The sequence below is a fragment of the Cygnus olor genome, chromosome 22, assembly GCF_009769625.2.
Source record: "Cygnus olor isolate bCygOlo1 chromosome 22, bCygOlo1.pri.v2, whole genome shotgun sequence".
Lineage (NCBI taxonomy): Eukaryota > Metazoa > Chordata > Aves > Anseriformes > Anatidae > Cygnus > Cygnus olor.
This window is the reverse complement of record NC_049190.1, coordinates 2336496-2358799: the sequence shown is the minus strand read 5'-3', so window position 1 is coordinate 2358799 and position 22304 is coordinate 2336496. Positions and strand designations below refer to the sequence as shown.

Below are 22304 nucleotides of genomic sequence, written 5' to 3'. Positions count from 1 at the left end.
AAAAACAGAGGGGAAAAAAGTAACCTTAAAACTTGTACATGAAGGGTATGACATGAGGATGAGATTCACAGAACTATAAAGGCATAGGTAGCTTTGCTGTTTCTTTATTTGCAAAGGACAAGGGGGTGCTTTGCTCTTCACCTAAGTTAGTCCTGGTTGCTAGCTCCAGAGCTGTGCACGTGCAATCAGCGTCCAGCTTCGAGCTGCTGTGGCAGAATATCTCTAGCAAATTTCAGCTGCCTTAAAGTCATTGCTGAAAGCCAGGAGCTGGCGCCATGCCTATGTCCCAGCCTTTCCTATTTGAAACTAGTTAATGTACAAACTGTATCCTTGCATGCACCAACTTCACCTGTTCAGATAGATCCTGGCATATTCTACTTCACTGGGAGATAAAGTAGCGTATTTCAGAATAAATTACCCATTCCACGCAAGCTGCTAGACTTGGTGGAAAGCGCAAGGCCAAGACTGTTGCTGAAGGTGGTTTGGAAGCTCTAAATGAGCCCTGACAGGCTAAAGCTGTGAAAGCAAATGACAGTTTAGGTCCATTAATGTATTTGCTGCATTGCTAACAAAGGATGGATTAACAGCTTACAGGGCTGGCTTGCATTCAGTGTAATTTAGTTTGTGTCTTTGATATCTGACTTCACCTTGCCATCATGTGATTTGTCAGTCACTCCGTGACTCAATGATATTTTGCTTGCAAATATTATGATCTCCCCTTGCTGCCAGGCTTTTGTTTGTTCTCGTGCTTTGCCAAGTTAAACCAGCTGAAGAGGCATTAAGATCCAGGCAGGTTAGAAGCTCTGAGGAGAGTTTTTAGATCTGCAGGTTTTGTAGATCAGATTGAACAAAGTGCTTAAAAATGTTTGTGAGGGTTGCTGAAATGATTGTACTGCAGCTGAGGTCTCTGTTCTTATACTCCGAGATCCCCCAAGAAAGCATCTTTGAAATAAGCCTGTTTTACTGAGCATATTAACAGGATGGTTTATTAATGATTGCTGTGCTTATTTAAACCATATGAGTGATGATATAATTCAGAATTATCAATTCTTCAATTATCAATATGCCATTGCCTGGAGCACGCAGTAGCAGCAATTCCTTGTGGTCCAGGTAGCAGCAAAGAACTTGTCATGTACAAGAGCCCAAGGTCAGTGAAGTTGTTGGTCTTATACAATCCAACAACAATGTTTTTTTTCACGTTTTTATTAATTTCTGCAAGAATTCTCATGGTTTGTGCCCCCTTCCCCTGAACAGCATATTTCTTCCTTTGTCCTTTCTTCTAGTAATAACAAAGCTGACGTGCACCTTCAGTGAAGTTTTACGGGAAATGTACTTTCTGGTTTTAGTGTGCTTGATATGAGCTGTTTATCATAGAGAAAGCAGAACAGCTTAAATGAAAACATCACGAGCACCTATAACACCCATAAACAATATTATGTGAGTTTAAAAAACAAACAAACAAAAAAAAAGCACACAACCTAACAAAAACAGGTATTCTGTGCTACCTTGCTGCTTTGGCATCGTGTTGGGCACAATGATCCTTTTTGGGTCATTGAGGTTACGTAACTAGCTTGGAAGATATGATTAATCATTTACTTAGGGATTTTGTCACAGATCCTTGTAAGTAAACAGAGGTAGACCGAAAACCTCCGTTCCGTTGTGTTCATTTTCCTGCTTGCAGAAGCAGCTGTTTTAACCTGCTAACTGAATTCAGACTGAAATGGTTGTGCCAGCTGGTCTCTAAATGATGAGTCCTGTTCGTGGGACCTTTGCGTAAATGATAATTAGAAGGGACTGGTGGCAGCTCAAACATTTTAGTTATTTTAAGACTTATTTCATAAATTTCCTAGTTTTGCGTCATTGAATTTAAACGTGTTTAAGCAGTGTTTTTTTGTGTTTGTTTGTTTGTTTGTTTTTTCCTCACATATTCCTTAGCTTTGAAAGAGCATTTCAAGACAGGACTCCATGCTGAAGGAAGGCAGTGTGAGACTGGGGACATGCAGGTTGTTAATTTGAGGTGGAGAAGCCCACAGGCTAATGTCCTGAAGTTGTCGGTACTGAACTCAGCTCTCTGCTTCAGAGAACTTCCACTGTCTCCCATTTCTTAGCCCTCTCCAGACATGTCCATATTGGAAAAATTAAATAAATAAAATGAGTTTATTGACGTTGGAGACTTGAGCTGTAGTCTTCCACGTTTTCAGAGTACTGCCTTCATCCTGCTTGTACCTGCAGGCTGGTGAAATCTTCCAGTGATTTGGCTGGTAATGCCAGTAAGGGAGGACAGTGTTTCGTGCCTCCTCAAGTGGAATTTGTTACCTGGTGTTCTGTAATGAAGTGAGATACGATCTTCAAGTCGTCACTGCATTTCTGTGTTTTATTTTATATCTCCTAGATATTGCAATCATTTTTTTTAAATGTTAAATTATTAGTTATAGTTTCACTGCTGATATATTTTGTCACGTTGCTCAGATGCCATTAGTGTAGTCTTAAACCAATGATAAGCTGGTTTTAAATTGTTACTGTAAATAAAAAAATACAGAAAAGTTTTGCTTGCCTAATCTGAAAGGCTTCGGCTATGCCAAAACAAATCAAACAGCTCAGCGCTCTGATGTAGAGCTGAAATGGTACAGGAGAACTGCTGACAGCACAGTGAAATCGCTGAAACAAAAGATATACGGTTGTTTTTTTTAAATCCCAAATTTAAAATGGTTAGGTAGCTGAGTATCGCCCGGTGGCACTCTGTTGCACGTCCTGTTGCAGTGTGCGCAACAGCCCAGCTGCCCCGTGGTGTGCCGTACAGCATCGGGGTATTCACGGGGTCACGTAAGCATTTGTGGCAGAACTGTAATCGAGAGCCAATGAGGAAATCATCTTCTCCTGATGGAACCAGTGGCTTTGCCCTGCCAACCAGATGAACAGCCTTCCCGTGTGCTTCGTGGGCTGGGTGTTGATTTCCTGGCAAATAGGCAACGGCTCTCAAACCCTTTTTTTCTTCCTCAAGCAACGCCATGACGCAGTTCCTCCACATCTTCGTACTGCTGTTCCTCTGCATTTTTTTCTAGTTTATACTGAAAGTTAATATATTTGTGGTATGCTAAAGTCAGTCGCCTTGCACACACACGAGTCCAAAGTAGTTCTGCTAAGTTGGGCTAATTTTCCATAGCTTTACAGGTAACTGAAAGCACAGCCCTCGTTGTCTCGTGTTCCTGCTGGTCCTTTGCCAGCTTATTCTTATTCCAAGTAGCATCATAAGCTAGCAGCTACATTGTTATTGATGGTTTTTAAATTGCATTTGTCCTTTTTTTTCTGCTTTTTTTTCCCCTCTGTTGTTTTTCTGAACTATTTCCAGGGAAGAATGTTTGACAGCAAATGTGCTCACTGTCTAGTAAGATCTCACAGAACCTGCAGGATGTAAAAAGTTTCCTTGCTCTGAACTTTCCCTTCCAGTCATAATGCAGGAGCTATAGGCAAATACCAGTAAACCACCTTCCATTGTCTTTAGTGTTTTGGAAGGTACTGTATTCATACAGTAACTCATAAGGCTGCACTTCATCACCTCACTATGAGTACAGAGTAAGCTTACCTGCCATGGAAATGAAACGTAGGACTGCAAGTTAATGTAACAACATTAAAATGTTATTAAGAACCAAAGTACCAACTTATTTTAGGAACATTAGATTATATAAATTTAATTTTGTCTTTTCTGATTTATCCAAGCAGAAATCAACAGTCCATAGGCAAGCTTTTCCAAAAGCTTATTGGGTCATTGATCATCATGTGTGTGACTTAAGTGCATTATATTGTAGATCACGGGTAGCTGTTATTGCCCTGTCCAGCTAGTCTGTTCCCAACTGCATTTCTTTTCCTACTAGCTACTCTGATGTATGCGGGGAGAGGGATGGGGATCCATGGGCAGGCTACGTTACATGACTGGACATTTCACCTAAGTGATTAGCACAGATAGAGCACCTCTGCATGTGATGTCTGATAACATCACATTGCATATATGTGTAAGTTGTCCTCACGGTTAAAAGCTGAGCTTGTATCAAGTTGTGTAATGGAAGGTGCGTGTGTATGGTCGTGTGATGCAGGAGGCCATGGCATAGCCTCACATCCCTCCGTCATCTCACAGAAAGAAAGGGGTACCTATCGTGCATCTTGTGAACAAAATCTGTTGTTTTTTTTTTAATCTTGGAAAAAAATTAACTGAACCAAACTCTTATAATTCATCACATAAGCTCATTCCTTGCTGTTTTTCTATTTAATTTCAGTGCTAGCTGTGCTGCAGCAATTGGTTGGAGATATGCTCAGCCTTTGCTCATCGTCCCTGGGCAGCACACCTATGTGAATTTCCTGCACCTTGGCCATTAACCACGTTCTTTGTGGGATGTAGGAGGCTATTCTGAACCCATCCTAATGGCTGGTTCTTTGCTTTTTCTGCCTTGTAAGAGGAAGAAAAGAACTGGCTGTAGAAGCTGTTTCTGTCAAGACTCACACAGCTGCTGCTTCGCTTGTTTTTGTTCTTGGGGATAAATGACGTCTTCAGCTTCAGAGCTATCATTTGTTTCAGGGCTAACATTAGTTTTACAACATAATCAAATATGAAAACAAAATGTTCTTTCGGCTTGTGATGCAACGAAGACAAGAGAGAGGTCAGGATGGGTACCTTATGGTTATTTGTTTTATTTCCAAAGGAAAAATGCTTTTAGCCACCACACAGCGTGTTGAGGCTTCACAGGAAGGTGTGTGGCATGAAGCTGCTGGGAATCAATGAGAGGCTGAAAAGTACCTGGTGATGGGGAAGCAAGATATTCCAAGTATTCCTCATTCCACAGGAGTTGTTATATGAAAATATTTATCAGAATAGTCAGACAACCATAAAAGAAGGAATAAAAGGTTGAGTTTCAGAGTTCCACTAGGCAGCAGCTTTTTTGTCCCTACTCTTTTGGAGAGGAGAATGCAAGAATAATGTGTTGGAAACTGGGATTGGCTGAAATTTGGCTGAAATTTTGAGTATTTGATGCATTTGAGTATATTTGACAGAAATCACTTAATTTCAGGGTTACTGCTTGCTGTCTAATCTGTTTAAACCGACTTTATTTTAACAGATTACCTCGCCAGCCATGGCCGTCTGAGCGAGTCTGAGGCCAGGCGCAAATTCTGGCAGATCCTCTCGGCAGTGGAGTATTGCCATGGCCGAAAGATTGTGCACCGTGACCTGAAGGCTGAAAATCTTCTGCTCGACAACAACATGAACATCAAAATAGCAGGTACCCAGAATGCAAATGATATTCAGTCACACCTGATTTTTGTGAAAGTTGTTCCAGCAATTCCCTTGATGCTACCAAAGAAATCCTGCTGTGCCTAAGGCAGAGAAAATCAGAGTGATAATACATACAATATCTTTGCACGATGGATATCACAGTGCACATAGCTCAAAGAATTCCTAGATTAGCTCTATTATACTTTCAGGAAAAAGGAAATAATTTTTAGAGTTATAGTTGTTTTTTGTGGGTGTCATAACATGCCTATAATGCTGCCAGATGTTCAGGTTAAAACAGAGTTAATCAAATAACTTCTTTCAACGTTAGAAAAACTCAAAATGGAAGCTTATTGATTTTTTTCTTTTTGCATGCATGATTTCATTTTAATTATAAATTTAGACACAGCAGATGTTGCTAGCAATGGAAATCATTTTGTCGGTTGTCAACTCATTACAATTCCACGAATCCTTCCATACTGACTTTAGCCTGGAGACACTTGAAACGGCAAGGCTAGATAACATCTTGATTTGGAGGACTGTTGAACTTCAATCATCAATAATACAGGAGCAGGAAAGGAAGACTAACTGCTGGAAGAAGCTGGTTTGTATTGGTGTAAGCTTGTGAGTTCAGAGAAGGAAGTGTGAATAGACTTTCAGTTGGCTGAGAAGGATGAAGTGATGAAATATTTCTGAGTTACAGATCATGGCTGGATTATTTTACCCTTGAATTTCCTCTCTGGCATTTCTGAAATGGATGAACTGAAAATGTATCTAGATCTCTTATGTTTTCTGTAAGGGTAAGGCTGCAGAAAAGTGTTAAATGTACCAGCAGATCTCTAAAACATGCTCCTCCTTATCTATGGAGTATGAAGACAGCATCCTGAAAGATTTTGAAGGAAAATTTAGCACCTGTTTAATTGGTTAGCATCTGTCACGAAGATTCATCCCTTTCTCTGGGATACTACAGAAGACGTTGGGAAGACTAAGCATTCAATCTATTTATGGGGATTAACTTCTTCCTTAGGAAAAATCTTTTAAATTCTTTCAAGTCACCTTTATCAGAACGGGAAATCAACACAATCTTTTGCAATGAGCGCTTCACGTTTGAAATCAAAACTATTGCTCGAGCAAGAATTTTATCCTCCTCTTAACCTATAGTCATTGCTCATAAAACGGGTTATTTTTGGATATAATATGCGATGTTTCCGATGGACTAAGAAGGATTTCTTACCAGTGTATGTATTAATGGGGCAGCTTTCCCAGATCCTGGATGTGTTTGTTGCTTTTGTATTGACCTTTACTTTTGTCTGTACGTTGGAAACATTCCGTTCTCCATTCCTGTACCCCCACCTTCCCACCTCTAGCATGTTTTTCTAATGGCTGAAGAGTTTACAGAAAGGTTAAGTAAGGGAAAGGTTAAGGAAAATTGTGATGTGCGTTGGAGAACTGTGATTTGAGTAGATTATTAGGCTAATTTTCGTTAGTCAAATCTGAATGTCAGGCGTTTTGTTTTGGCAGAAGGAATGGTGCATAAAACAGATTCTCTGAAGCTAAAAAGGGAAGCCTAGTAATCTGGTCTTTGATGACGAGTGCTCTGTATTTCATGGCTCTTTAGCATGTCAGAGTGGGAATTTTACAGAAGGTTCATGAAAGCAGTAAAAACGGTTTTGTTGTTTAATGCTTCATATAAATAGCGGAGTTTTTGCTGCAGTCTCTATTTGATTTTATAGTAAGCTATTTAAGGCTATCTTTTAATTTTCTCTATTGGAGGGTTTCATGTTACTGTTGAAATGTAATGATATTAAAAGTTACTATCGTAGGAAGCAAAAGGATTTTACAACTGTTGTAGCAGGAAGGTGCAGTTCTGGTATGAGTTTGAGTTCTTACTTAGGGCTTTTAATGCCTGAAGAAAATAAAAGAAACAGTGTAGGGTAGAGATGATGTCTGGACTTGGTACCAGAGTGGCCCAAGTATAAGTCACGGAGCGGGGCCCTCATCAGTGGTCTCTCTTCTGTGGATGTCCTTAGCACTGTAGGCAAGCACATGCCCTGCCTCCATGAACACTGCAGTGCGAGCATAACACAGGCTCCCAAAAATACTTCCTCAAAGGCATCTCAGGAGCCCTGTTACCCAAGGAAAGGTTAGAGACTTCGACCGCTCTGTCACGGGGAATTTCGATGCACAGGTTCTCCAGAGACTCGGTAATAACCGAAAGCACTGATAAATGGTTGTTACCAGATTCCATCAGCTGCTGCTGTCTCTTTTTCTCCTCTTGGCTGCTCTTGTGCTCTACCTCTGTATTGCAGAAAGCTAATTACAGATGGTCTGTATGTAAATGATTACATTAACTAGTGGTGATTCACATGGTCTGTTTCTTTTGCATAGCTTTGTTGAGCTTTATCAGATTGATAGCACTTCCCGTGTCCAGCTGCAGTGATAAAGTAACTGGAGAAGAGTTAAGCTTGCCAGAAACTTTGTCGTGAGTTGTCCCAAACCAGTTATTTTTCTCTGCAAAGGAGATAGATGATAAACCATTCTATGCAATTCATCTGAGATTTTGGAGTTAGCCAGCACTGCACAGATCCCCGAGAACAGTCTCTTCCAGTGGCTCATATTCTTCATGGTTCATTTATCAAATTGTGCAAGAACAAAGGGCAGCCAGGATCCCAACTCTGATAGCTAGAATTACTCTCTAATTAGAATTAATCTAGCAATTTAAAAACAGCACAGTAACTGATGAATTATTTTGATAGAAAGCTCTGCAGCATCGGTGTCTGCGTTGGGCCCAGCACTATGTGTGGAGCTGTGCCTTGCTGAATACTGCAAGCAGCTATGAAATCCACGTGGATACTCGTGGCCATTCCAGGCTCCTCTTAACTTCCACAGGATCTCTTGATTTATTCTGATGGCTTCTAAGTCTTTTACTGAAGCTTTTAAACTTTAAGAATACAACATTTTCAGTTAAATACTGAAACATGCATAAAGTTATCTCTGTATTTCAGCTAGTAGGAGAATCAGCTAAGACTCAAAAGTAAGCATTCCTAAAACTATAAGCTGATGAGACTGCCACCTTTTATGTTTAAACAAGTAAGCTGGATTGAGATGTAATGCTTTTGTGTTAATGCTGCTCTAAAAGAAAGAGGGTAGATCGAATTCCAAGGATCTTTCATTTCTGTCTTAGTAACTGGGCAAGAAGCAGGGGATGCATAAAGAACTTGAGGTGAGAGCTTTGATACTGTTATGTTCTAGAAGATATTAGGGAGTTGGGAGCAAAAACCTCAAACTTAAATTTGAGCATATGTAACATAAAAATGGTCTTAATCAGATAAAACGGCCAGTGAGAAAGTTCCAGCTGAAGACTCCCAAACCAGGCATTCTCCATGAAATTTGTTTTTAGCACTGGCAAGGTAAAGCTCCTTTGTTCTTCTCAAAGTTGTTGCCTGTAGGCAGCCAGTTTGTTCATGTACCTTTTGCATTTTGCTGGTTTCTGAAGGTATCGCAGGGGCTGGATTTCAGTGGCTGATTGCTGATAAGCTGTGCTGCCATCAGATAAAACTTGTTCATTTTCTATGCAAAGAGATGCCTCTGCAGCTGTGAGCAGAAAGTGCAGTTTAGAATTGGGGATGGAATAGTGAGGTTCTCTCCGTGTCCTTCCAGCCCCACAAAACTGCCAGATTAAGATGCTTTATAGATGTGTCTGCAGAAATCATTGCATCCTGATGGTAAAGCTACTGCGTGCAAAGCAGATCAGGTAGGAGACTGTTATTTTGAAGGAGGTTGTAGTGCTGGCTTGTCTTGCTGGTGGACAGTAAAATATGCATTGACGTCAGAACTGGCTGATCAGCATTCAGTTCATGAAGTGGGTCAGGTTTGTTTCTAACACACTCATACCTTTCCTTTATCAGTACCTCTCTCCTCCCGATTATCTCCTCTGCTCGCTCCTATTGCTGTTGTAACAAAAGATCCATGTGGCTCAGTGAAGCCAGGCTGATTGAATCCTTCTGGCAATTTTAGAAGAGTGGATTAATTAGAGCTCGGAAGCTAGAATCCCTTCTGAAGGATTTTTAGAGGTACAAATTAAAGACCACCTCATATTGCTAGATGCACAGCAGAAGTTGCAGTGGCTCTGGCAGGGAGCTTCTGTTTCTCAAATTGCAAACTGGTCTGAAATCTTACTCTGCTTCCATTTTTAACGGGAAAACAGATTCCATTTGAATGATGTATGTGCAAAAAATTATACCTTCTAAATTCAAGATTATTCTAAAGAGGGTGATGAGATTGAGAAACAAAATGCCCCAAATGTTGAGAGGCAGTATTTGCAGATTGCACAAACACGGAGTTTATTCAGCTGAACACAATGCCGTAAATGATTGTATTTTTTTAACGTGCAGATTCAGGCAAATGTTAAGAAGATAAAGATCACTCCATTATATAATCTCAATCCTCTGGTAACAAGTCCAATTCCAGTCCTTTTAGATTTCCGTGGCTGGCATATGTTTTGTGGAGGGCTGGCATATTTTCCTTTAAATGACAGTAATGTTCTTAAAATTCATTTCTCTGGAATGAGAAACAGTAACACTGTTCTTAGGTTAAAAACGATTACCTTTGATCCAGAATGACTGCAGTAGATCAGCAATTGCAAAGCAGAAACAAGGTAGGGGGGAGAGAAAGAGAGGCTAATGATTGTTTTGTCCTTAATTGAATCCTGGCCGCTCTAACACTTCAAAAAGTGGGACAACCACACTGACAGTGCAGTAATTAAACACTGAGGAAGCCCAATGGATCGAGCATCCAGTATCCTATCTAAACCTTTAACTTCTTCTTTGAAATGGCTTTAATGGATCCTATTAATTCTTGAGGTCCTAAAAAAATGGTTTAACGTAATTGGAAGAAACAAGTGTGGAAAGTATGATGGAAACAAAAGGAGGTAACCGTAATAATTTATGTACCCTAGCAAATAATGCTGATCTCCCTGCACAGGTAATTATTTTGTCTAACAATAGAATGTAATTGGATTTCTAAAGATAAGAGCAAATTGCTGAAATATGCATCACTGTGTTTTTAAGTTTTATGTCACATGAAAACTTACAGCACAAATTAATAGGTACCTGGCTTTTACTGTACTTTTAATTGTTGATGCATGCTATTTCTTCAGCAAAAACTTCAAACTGAAGGATACTAGTGTTCTCTGCCCTTGAAAAAAGGCAAGAAATTGAAGTTACAGAGCTGCAGATCAAAGACAGCGTAAAGGAACCGTTTGCCAGGTTGTAAGACGTACACTTCTAGGCAAGGTGCACAGACTTGTGAGGAAATTCCCTACTGGCTCAGATCCATCTGGCAGCGATAGGGAGAGTACACAAAGCTGGCCGCTTTTTGCAGCCTGCTGCCCTTGTACTCATTTCCCTGAACCCCAGCAGCCAGTATTGTTTTATTGGAGCCTGTATAGAGCGCACCCTTGCCTTCTTCTAGTATCAATTTATAGACCTTTCATTTGTGGATTTGGCTAGTAAAACTTAATCATCTCTGCCATCACCAGACCATCAGATGGAAGCAGACTGCTGCTGTTGCACTAGACAAGCGCTGTCTTTATGGCATTAAATTCTGTGATTTGTTGCTCAGGAAGGGAGCAGAAGGTTGCAGCCTTGCAAGGACAGTGCCAGTAAGTTGTAAGACGTCCTTGCTCTTGAGCTACTTACGGTAATTGTAAAGAAAACTATCGTGTTACGAAATTAAGCATGTAAAGATAACAGCAAAAAGCAAAAATCCCAATTATAACATAAACCTGCAGTGCCTCTAATACTGACCAGTCATACTTAGAGACTTTGTTCTGTCTTTTGCTGTTGAGATTTGTTTATTTTTCTTCCTGAAGTGGCTTCCACATGTTCACATTTACCAGAAACCTAACGTTAAATCCAGTCTGGATAGGCAAAAAGTTTCCCTTTCTTAGGAGCTGAAATCTCGTGTATTTCCAGGCAGGTCACGCTTCCTGTAGCTGTGTTTACAAATACACGTACACCTACTTGTGAAGCTGGTACAGAGACTTAGGAGGGTGGCACCTGAGTAGGAGCTGCAGTTCAGAGATAAAGACTGATATTTATCTGCAGTGCTTAGAGGATGTTGAAAACCTGACGAACTCGAGATAAGGGAGAGATCAGATCTAATGACACCTACACAGATGGCAGAACGCTTCTGAGAGAAGAAATTGCTTCATGTCTCCCGAAGTATTGTCAAGGTTGCCAAGCCAATGATGTATGAAGAAAAGTCTCCTCAAAGAGAATAAACAAAAGTCTGGGTGTGATAAGAAGAAGGCAGGTGACACACAATTGGGGGATTTTATTTGTTTTAGGAGATTCTGTTGTTGCTCCCTCTGTTACTGCGACTTAAGTTGCAGTTGTTTCAGAACTGGAGGAGAAAATAAAAGGAAGGATGGCATGAACATTACTTTTAGTGGTTCCTGTGTGGATTTGGAGTCTGAGCTGACCTTGGCCGTTTGCACCTCTGGATCGTGGTGGCACGCCAGGGTGCCATTGCGTAACGGTTCATGCAACTGTGGGGCCTTCAGCGTGCTTGCAGAGCATGACACTGTTATGGATCTCCCGTGTGGTCTGACCTTCAGACGGCTTCTGGCATCGGAGCCTTCTCACGGATAGGCACTGGGGCTCTCTGATGATGGCCAGGTCCTAAAAGTTCACTGCTGTGACGCCGAGTATCTGATTTTCGGGCTTTGAGCCAGTACAGTGACCTTGGACTGATGCTGGAGATTGTACTCTCTTGAGAGTTTCACCTGGAACAGGTCTTTGCAGTAACATAAGATGGGCTCTTGTAACAAATATTAATTATCTGGAACACTATTTTATGTTAAGGTTAAATTTAGGGTTAATTTTAATTTAACATCGGGTTAAATGGGAATATGAAGCTTAAATATTTGTCTTTTAAATGTCCAGTCTGATTGTTAGTAGTGCAAAAATGGGTGAGGGATGGGAGTGTCCTACATCATCTCAAAAATGATGGTCATTAGCAGTCAGCACGCAGCTACACAAATCCTAAATCCCTAAGGAGCTGGTGTGACTGATTGATCAGATCCTGACAAGGATCTGATTGAATCAATTGATTCAATTGATGGAATTGAATCAATCACTGCGGCCAGCAAGCTCAATCATTTGTATTTGAACTAGAGTTTGCCTTATAGAAAGCCAACAAATTTTTTTTTTAGACTTTTAAAGTAATCAATCCACCAAATGCTGCTCTGCTGACCTAGGAGATGATACTAAGTCGAACAGGGTAAGATACATCATTAAATCTAACAGTTTCAAAGTTATGCATGCCCCAGAGTCCCTTTATCCAAGCAGTTTGCTAGGTCTGAAGACTCTAATCATCATCTTCCTTCCAGCAGATTCTCATGATTTGTTTCTTCCAAACTAAAGCTTTGGACTGCGGCTCCTTATTTGTCCCTAGGACCACTTGAGCAGGTCTGATGTCGGATCAGACTTAACAGTTCTAGTCTCAAATGGAGGCTGACAAGGCTACCTGATGATGTTATGATCACATGTAGCAGAATGTTTTCGAAGATGCATTTACTATGGAAGAACAACACTGAGAAGCGGTGTCGGTGAGGTTAGATGTGCATTGCTCTATGGAGCTGTTCCTTCAGGATTACTACAAGGGAGCTTTAGAAAGAGGAGGAGCATAATGAGGACAGAAAGACATGAATTATGTGTGTGTAACTGTGGCTGATCTACAGTTACCAGCTGCTTACCTAAATCAAATGGATCATCAGCACAAGGTGTGGAGAGAAGGCTGGTTTGTATTCTGGATGCCCCCAGGAATATAACTGTTAAATGCAATAGTGACTGTTCCTATCACCTTACGGTGTGTGTTACCCACTGTAGAGATTTCCATCCTGAGAGCTGGTTGGATGTATAGTCCTGGCTCTCCATAATTCCTCTATTCTTCCTAATTAGTGCATTTCATTAGAGACAACTAAAAATATATCCTACTTAGATTAGTGGTTCTTTTCAACACAATGGAGACTCGCAGTGCGATGCGGTAAGGAAGCAGAGGTGAGGAAGGCATTAAAGGGGAAGTCTTTGTCGTAAGAATTTACCTGTGGTACAAAAAGACTTGGGATCTCTTCCCAAGCCATGTAGATGTCTTGCTGAAATCATTAGTGAACTCACAGTTAAAAGAATTAATGACAACAGCCAAAAGGCCTGTGAGATCATGCTGTTTTGTATGTGACTCAGATACCTTTTGAACCTGTTGCTTGGCTGTAACCAAATTTGCCAGAGAGCAAAAGTCTCAAAGGGCAAAAACATTCCTGCAGCTCGCGTGTAGGTGCTCTGGCAGTAGGTGGTATGTCTTGCCCATGGATGCAGTTGGAAAAGGAGCCTATACCGTGTTACACGCTAAGGAAAATCTCGACAGGCAGAAGAATTGCTCTTAAAGCCTCTTCAGTTTTGGTGTTCCTGAATCTGCCTCTTCTGCCTGTGTTCACTTTTTGATGTACGCTGCAGGAGTTCTGTTAAATGAACTGCTGGAGCTCTTGTCCTTCTGCTGGGAAAGCAACCAAATACCTTTGTGAAGTTAAACAGAAGGGTACGATTCCCTTTCCACACTGCTCCTCCACAACAGTTACAGGTTAGCTTTACCTAAGCCTGGAAAGTTTTTCTGTTTAATATCTCTGTGTTGCTTTGATTCCGAGGGCTGTCTCATGGTTTATAGCTCAGGACATACAACGGGAGCCAGGCCCTTCCCTCTGCGTAACACAACCCGTGCAAACAGCAGTAAAGGAGGTTGGACCAGCAGCACCTCTACGGTGTCTGGTAACCACAGCGGTTATCAGCGCTGCTATCTGCTGATCAGCATTGTAATAACATACCTCTGAGGTATTCGGGGGTTGATAGGCCTAAATCAACAGCCTGATTGCTGTACATCAGCACTGCTGGCTTTCACAGGATTCCTCGACTCACACCAGCGTTACTCTGCAGGAGCCTGGGGAGCTCCAAGGGTAAAAGCATTATCACTTCAGAAAAGAAACACAAAGCAACTTGTAACCTACTGCCTGCTTTGCTCCAGCATGCAAAAAGTAGCAGAACAGCTAAAGCTCCTTCACCCAGGAGCAAACCAGCGCTGAACAGCAGCAGTGTCACTGTGCTTGGTGGTCTTTGCATGTCACACGCTGATGCTCCGTTCTCTATTTCCCTTGGAGATGCAGCTGACTTGTTAGTGAATTGAAGCAGGTTTGCCTGAAAGTCTTAAATCCAAAGAGTATTTGTCCTTGTTATCAAATCTGTTTCCTTTGTTTTAATATTAACAGCGTTTGTTGTCACAGAGAGTGGCCCGCAGCACAAGTGGAATAGAGGACTCAGCAGTGCTGCTGGGAGCAACAGGGAGAGGTGCTGGCTTCCCTGAAATCCATGAGAAAACTGCTAGACTTGAGCGGAGCCAGGATTTTGGTTCGTGGCGTGACCAGGTCTACCCTAACATAGTGCTTCAGTGGCTTTTATTGCAGAAGACTGATGAATAAGTGGAGCCATGTATGTTAATTCTGAGTAGTGTTACTGAAGGAGCATGTTCAGAATGGGTATCTGCAAGGGATCTACGAGGGACTATTAGGAAACAGAATAAAGAATGCCAAAGCAAATGATGTCTGAACCAAGCAAAGGAAGCGAGAGGGATAGCAGGAAATAAGAGGAACTGGAAGGTCTGGGCTGTGAAGATCTCTAAGACACCAATAAAGGTGAAGTGAATGGCAAGAGAGCTACAGATTGGCCACCAGGGAACGGTAATACCCACCTGGAATCCTGCAGTTTGAAAAAAATCAGCTTTAGATAAGTCACTAAGCAAGTTTCCTCAATACTGTTGTTGTTGCTGTTTTGTTCTAGTAAAAAAAACATGCAGTGAAGCTGAAAAATTTGCATCAGACTCGTTTCTGAATTCACCTCTCTGTTTAGTAGTGGCTGTCATTTCACTCTTCATTATTGGATTATTACCCATTGTGACTAATACCAAAGTCCCAAGGTCTGGTTCCATCTTAAGCCATGAAAAGCCCTTTAAAAGAACAGCTCAGTTGTAAAATGGTAAGTTTCACTTGGAGAATGAAGGGGCTGTAGACAATCCCAGGAGCAGAGCTTCCTCCCTAGCAGAAGGCTGCGTGTTTTCCCATGCTTGTTGCTTTTGGCAGAGTACCCTCCTCCCTTCTCCAGGATCGATGCTTTTGTTGTCATTATTTGTTGTTTGTTCAAGGCTAGAGAGCACCTAAAGAAAACTCAAGAAGTCTCAGATGCAGTACTGAATCTCAGATATCTCTTGGCAAGTAAATAAGCTCATATGTATGTGTGATTGTCAGCTCGTTGAATTTTAGTGATAGCTGTTTCTAAACTGGGATTTAGCAAACTGGTAGAAGTTTACTCAAAGTTCCTGCAGGTTGTGAAGTTTTGCAGAGTATTGTAATAATCATGCAGTTGTCGTGAAAATAGCTGTATAGGACATTCAGCATCCTAATAAATGCTTTCAGTGGGAGTAATCATAAATAGATTTGTGATAGAGCCTTTTGTGAATGATTGTGAGTTTCCAGGCCCAGCCCATGCATATAATTATTCGGTTTGTTGTGCAACTGGAGTTTGGAATGACTTTCCCCTTAATTTCTCAACAGATTTTGGATTTGGAAATTTCTATAAGAGTGGCGAGCCTCTGACAACATGGTGTGGAAGCCCACCATACGCAGCCCCAGAAGTCTTTGAAGGACAGCAATACGAGGGACCCCAGCTGGATATCTGGGTATCGTTATTCTTTTTTTTAATATGGATTCAAGTCAACTTTGGGAAGGTTGGAACAAAGTTTTACCTCTGAGTTTTCTTAATTTGCAGACAAGCTGTTCTTCTTTGGCTTCATTTCTTGACTGTCATAAAATGCTTCTTAACACTAAATTAAATTGAAGTTACCCATCCAGGTGGCTATTAAGTGTACGTTGTAGGTCTACGTAAGCACACCAGAGGAAAAACTGTACCTCCTTCAAAAGCTGCCTGGACTGAATGCATGCACTTCACTGTTTCGGTGCATTTAGGATCTTCTGTATTAAGTTTGAATTGAACCTGTAAGGCTTGTAAGTTCTTGACTCTGAGCAACTGAAACACGGTAGAGATGATGACTGCTTTCCTCAGCCACAGTTGTGCCACAAACATTTGTAGTGCAAGCAGCTGCATGGTTTTGAATCTCTGTGTGTTCATGTGTACTACTCTGTGGAAGAGGACAGAGAGAGCAACCACATTCTTGTGCAATGGAAAAGGGACTGAAATGAACTGAAGAGGTTCTCTGTACCCTTTGTGCATTGTCAGTTTGCTTTACATTTCTTTTTTTTTTTAATTTCAGTATTCTGGTACTTACAGTGACAGATTCATATTCTGAAACAAGCAGAGACAGTGCAAGTTGGCAGCCTCTGATCTGGCATTAGGTTTGCAGTGATAACATTATACATTTCACAACACGCACGCTGACATTTTCGTCAGAGCCTGGTACACAACAGGACAGTGCACGATAAGTCACCTTTCAGCTGCTAACCTAATTTAAGTTATTCTAGTCAACAAATAAACACTGTGCTTTTATGGGCATATGTGTGTATGCATCTATCTGTTGTATATCACACACACACATATATATATAAACCTGTAGTAACTGGCACATAAACCTACAGCAGACCTCAGCTCCATTATTCTTTTAAGCAGCACAGGCCCTGTTTGAATGGCAAAAGTGAATCTCCAAGCTTTGGTAAATATTTCTTTAAATACATTAGATCCTAAATCATGAACGGAATAAAAGTGCTACAAAGAGAAGCACACGTGCACTTATGGGTAAGATAACACCCATTATCTTCTTCACTTGTCTTCTGAGATAAGGACTCCGTATTTCTTTTGCGACATCCAGTCACAGAATAGGTCTGCTGCAAGTGCTAAGCTGGCAGGAGGAATGCAGCAATCCCCAGTTCAAATTTTGTCGGGGTAAGGAAGGAAATGACTTTTTAAAATACATATTTGATTTTAAAATCTCTGTGTACTTAAAAGGTTTTAAGGTGAATATTAAATACTTGCTTTTTCCCCCTGGAGAAATCCAGTGCTGTGACTCTCTGTGCCAGCTGATGGCATGAGGGCTTGGTGTGGTTATTTCATCTGCTGTGGTTATTTCATCTAGTGTAGCGCTGTATTTTTTTTGGCCTATACTGCAAGACTATTTCCACTTGCAATGCCAATTAACTTGCATACTTTAAAAAATGAGTCTGGCAGTTGGATGAGAGCTATTGCCCAGATTGTCTCCTTTTGCTCATTTTGCATAATCCCTCGTGCTCAGCGCTGTACGCAGCAAGGCAGAGTCATTAGGTGGTGTTCCCCTGAAGCTGACTGTTGGTGAAGTTACCAGCGTGCCTCTTACCCAGGTTTTGCAAGCTGGTAAACGTGAAAGGTTACAATTTCTTATTTTGAGTGGCTGCTTGAGGTTTGCTTTTGTTTGAACAACGTTCAGATTAATGGTCTCTAACTGTCACCTGAAGTGGGGGCTCACTTTGCAGGTACCCCTCAGTCACATGCGTGGAGCATCCTGCTAGAGCCAGTCTCTAACACTTTACATTTCACCTTACCTGCTTATCAGCACGAGGTACTGCCAGCCTAGCCATCTGGGGTTAGCTGACAGTTCCTAATGTCTAGGGATCTCCAGAAATATTACTCCTTTTTGTATAAATTTCCTGTTTCTGCAGAACATAATTTAATTTTTCTCTGTGACAGGATTTAGCTAACCAAGCTCAACAACCTTGCAGGTAGCTTGAAAAATGAAATGAATATTCTCTTTTTTTACAGAGCATGGGTGTAGTTCTTTATGTTTTGGTCTGTGGAGCATTACCTTTTGATGGGCCAACGCTCCCCATCCTGAGGCAACGAGTTCTGGAAGGAAGGTTCAGGATACCTTATTTTATGTCAGAAGGTAACAATTTGTCCTCTCCCACTCTTATTATAGTAAACCTTGAATAAATTCTAGAATAATCTCTGCTGCAATACAGTGAAGGGTGGTGCACCTGCCCACCAGATTACAGTATGGCTGACTATTTTTCATTTTGCTAAGAAACACAAATAAGCCTAGATGAGTTGTATACCTTTGCAATCAGGCTGCTGCTGCTAGGTACAGAAACCAGCCCGTCTTTCCTAGAGACCGCAGTGTAGCTTGCCCAAGGGCAAGGAGAGATCTAAAATGGAAGGTGAAGGACCTCTCATCCTACAATGACCAGAAATACAGGGGTACAGGGGGAGAGGCACATTTGTGTAGCAATTCAATTTCATTCTGCAAGGCCACTAACATTTTAATTCGTATAGAAAATCCACTGGGAGCAGTGTGGCTGCTCTACCGAAATTGTGCATTGGGTGTCTCCTGATTTTTGAGTGTCTGCTAAACAGAAGCAAAGAAGTGCGCGACCAATTCATATGCCAGGCTCTCAGAGTCATGTATCTGGCACTGCCACACGTGACAAAGAGACTATCAGATCTCTGCCTTGCTTAACTGCCTTGTCTGCTGGGTTTCACTCTCCCTCGTGCCTGTTCAGACAAGAACAAACGGGGCCATTTTTGCACAGGGCTTGACGATGTCCTTCAGCTTCCCTATGTTAAAGGGTCTAAAACCTGAGTACTTTACAACAGCTTTCCTGAATCAAATCCCCCTTTTCAGTATACTCCTTTCCATGATTTTTTTTTTTTGTTTTTAAGGGAATTAAAAATAAGTTTTCAGGCCTGTTGTTCAGGGTTCTGTGGTGCAAAACATTCTGTTCCTCCCCTTTTTCTTCCTGGCTGCATCTCAAAATAGCCACTACAGAGTAGCTATAGCTGAGCTAGTTAGCTCAGCACTCGGTTGCTTTTAGCAGTGCAATTATGGCACCACAGCAAGCCTTCAGCTTCCTGGCACATTTTGCAGCCTGTGCTGAGCTGTGTTTGTGTCTGTGACTTTGCTGACATAAGTACGCGAGCTCGATCCAGGTACTTAGGTGCAAGTTGCTGTCCTCGCTGTGCCTGCAGCGCAGATCTGCTCTTTCACTTCCAGCTTTGCTGCTCCCCTTGCTGCTCACACGGCGCTGCAGGGAGTGGGGAAGGGTGTGCCTGGTAGCAAAACATTGAAACCGAAAGAGGTCAACAGGAATAAATAGCCAGAAATCTCTCTCTAAACTATTTGTCAGAACTACCTGAATGGCCTGACTCATGGCAACTGCACTGAAGTGATGTTTTTAACCCTGTCCAATGTGTAGTAGTCAGAAAGTAGCAATGGCCTGGTATATTCAGAATTATTCAGCCACCTAAAGCACTCATTGTGCTTTGTTCCTAGAATTAAAACAGATAAACCTGCTGTCGTAGTCACCGTCTGCTATTCAAAGCCACAGAGGTGTTACTTTTACCTTTGTTTTTGTGACTACTGGTGTGGAAATTTAAAACAAAATTAAAATAAAAAATAATAATAATCCAGATTTGAAGTGCAGCTTTGCCAATCCCTTCCCCCAAAAGCCTGGACAAGCTATTTCAGACTGCTAGGGGAGAATGCGAATTAGTCCACGCACACAATTCACGGAGGAGTTTTGAAGCTTTATCAGTTAATGGTGGCACTGTACTTAGAAAAGCACAAGTGGCTTCAAAGAGGTATTAAATATTACCATTACCCTTGTGCAGGGGCTGTGTAGGTGTACTCATTGGATCCTTCAGGTTGGAAAAGACTTCTAAGATATCTAGTCTACCCTTTAACCTAGAACTGTTGAGTCTACCACCTAACCGTGCTCCTAAGGTCTACATCTGCACATTTCTTGAAGCCCTGCGGGGATTTAAAGTAGTTGAGTTTTTGTCATTTTAGGTGTGACTTTTAATCTTGTTTTGAAAGATGGTTTTAGCCTCCAGGAAATGTTTTTAGCACAGAGGCTCGGCAGCTTCCTGTTGTGACCTGTTTGGTGGGTGTCAGGTGAAGCTCTGCAGGCAGGTGGGTAACGTGGTGTTCTTCCCAACAGAGTGCGAGCATCTCATCAGGCGAATGTTGGTCCTAGACCCATCCAAACGGCTGACGATTGCTCAGATTAAAGAGCACAAGTGGATGCTTGTAGAGGTTCCTGCCCAGAGACCCGTTCTTTACCCACCGGGCCAGGAGAACGAGCCCTCCATCGGAGAGTACAACGAGCAGGTTCTGCGGCTCATGCACAGCCTGGGGATAGACCAGCAGAAAACCATCGAGGTAAAACACACTCCAAGGGTTATCTGTCCCTGGTGGGAGGGCTCCTGCTCTGTCTCAATGGCTGGAACCTATTACCTGAGCTCCTCGCAACATTCTTCATTCCAACACTTAGAAAAATCAAAACTGGTGGTATATTTTACTAGGTCAAACCCTAGAAAAAGGAAGCATTTTACAATGCTGTGCTGCTTCCTTCCTGTCCTGCTGATGTCTTGGTTTGTGCCAGCAGGCTGGTGAGGGAGAGTCATCCCTCTAGAAAATTTCCTAAAGACCAGCCCTGGCAGGGCGAGGTGTCTGTGTTACGCAGGCAAACCAGCTGTGTGATGGCCCCCCAGACAATTTCACCTGTGTACCTCATTCTGGCTGGCCACAAACAGCTAGTCCAGTCCAAGGCTTTCTTTGCCCATCAGAGGAAAGCAAGTCTGCTGAAAGGGCGGCACTGTGGGAGGCAAGATCCTCCTCTGTGTCAGGAATCCAAAGTAGAACCCATGGGAGAGAATAATGCATTCTGCTTCCACATCCCAGGGCTCCGTACTGTTCTTTTAGCACATGAACCATTGACTTCCATCTAAACAAGCATGCATTTAAAAAAAATTGATGTTGCAATTGCATTAGGCAAGGGGATGCATGGAAATACAGTGTGCACTATGTACAAAATGGTAGCCTTGTAGGACTTTCTGTTAGGGTGGTGACACTTGCTGCGGCTTACGGTTGGTTATTTGTAGAGATTTGTTAGTTAGCCAAGTTGGATTTTAAGCAGAAGAGTAGGAATAAGGATGGATAAACCGTTACTTGTCAAAGGGAGAGAGAGGAGGGAAAATCAGAGATGAAATTAAATTCATTTTGAGCTTCTAAGAGGTTGGGAAATGAAATTCAAAAAGGAGCATAAAAGTACTGAGCAGTTATATGTCTCCCTCCAATCCCAAATCATGCTGCTTACCAACTGTAAATGCTGAAAGACTCCCCGTGGAGTCAACACAATCATTTCCTCTGGACTGGCTGATATTTTTAACCAGCGTGGAGGTTACGTTTGAGCACTTCCTGCCAGCAGACGCTGTTTTCTCTGCTTTGCAGAGGCTCAGTTCCCTGCTGCTTCAAGTGATTTGGAAAGGCCAAGTATATTCAGGAGGTCCCAGAGATCAGTCTCTTCTCCAGGTTCAAATTCTGGGGGCTCAGAACAGCCCTGAATGTGAACTACAAGCTCTGGTGACTTACAGGGGCCACTGAACCAAGGCTGATGCTTTTTGTTGCCTGGCGCTCTGGGTTGAAATTTTCTCAATTCAGAACTGCTACAGAGTTTGCCCACCCCACCACCTCTTAAATATCTTTTTTTTTTTTTTCCCTAGTTGACAACTCTGTCTTATTCCTTGTCTCACAGAACAGAAAAGATAACACACATTTGGCTGCACACCAACTCTTGTGCTTTTCTTTTCCAGTCTCTGCAGAACAAGAGCTACAACCACTTTGCTGCTATCTATTACTTGTTAGTGGAGAGACTCAAATCCCATCGAAGTAGCTTCCCTGTGGAGCAGAGACTTGATGCTCGCCAGCGCCGCCCAAGCACCATTGCTGAGCAGACCGTAGCCAAGGTGAGGTCTCTTTCTGAGCAGAGGTGGGCTTAAGGCTGTGCAAGACATTATTTTCTTTTGAAATTGTTTCTACATTCACTTAGAAGTCACTGCTATTTTCTGATTTCTATAGGATGTAGACTTGCAGCATCATTTTGGAAAGATTTTTTTACGTTTGGCTCCTGTCAGAACTTCAGTTTTTGAGAATTTCAAAACTTTTGCTGGGAAGTCAGTGG

At 41.9% G+C, this 22304-nt stretch overlaps 1 protein-coding gene across 2 annotated transcripts in view; it reads left to right on the top strand.

Moving 5' to 3' along the window:
• Nucleotides 1-22304, top strand: part of SIK2 (salt inducible kinase 2) — a 49673-nt gene that overhangs the window by 14355 nt on the left and 13014 nt on the right. For both annotated transcript variants that reach the window (XM_040534576.1, XM_040534575.1), the window contains exons 4-8: nucleotides 5109-5270; nucleotides 15918-16042; nucleotides 18109-18232; nucleotides 20283-20503; nucleotides 21937-22089. In XM_040534576.1, coding sequence (XP_040390510.1) covers nucleotides 5109-5270; nucleotides 15918-16042; nucleotides 18109-18232; nucleotides 20283-20503; nucleotides 21937-22089 — 785 coding nt within the window. The remainder of the gene's footprint in view (nucleotides 1-5108; nucleotides 5271-15917; nucleotides 16043-18108; nucleotides 18233-20282; nucleotides 20504-21936; nucleotides 22090-22304) is intronic.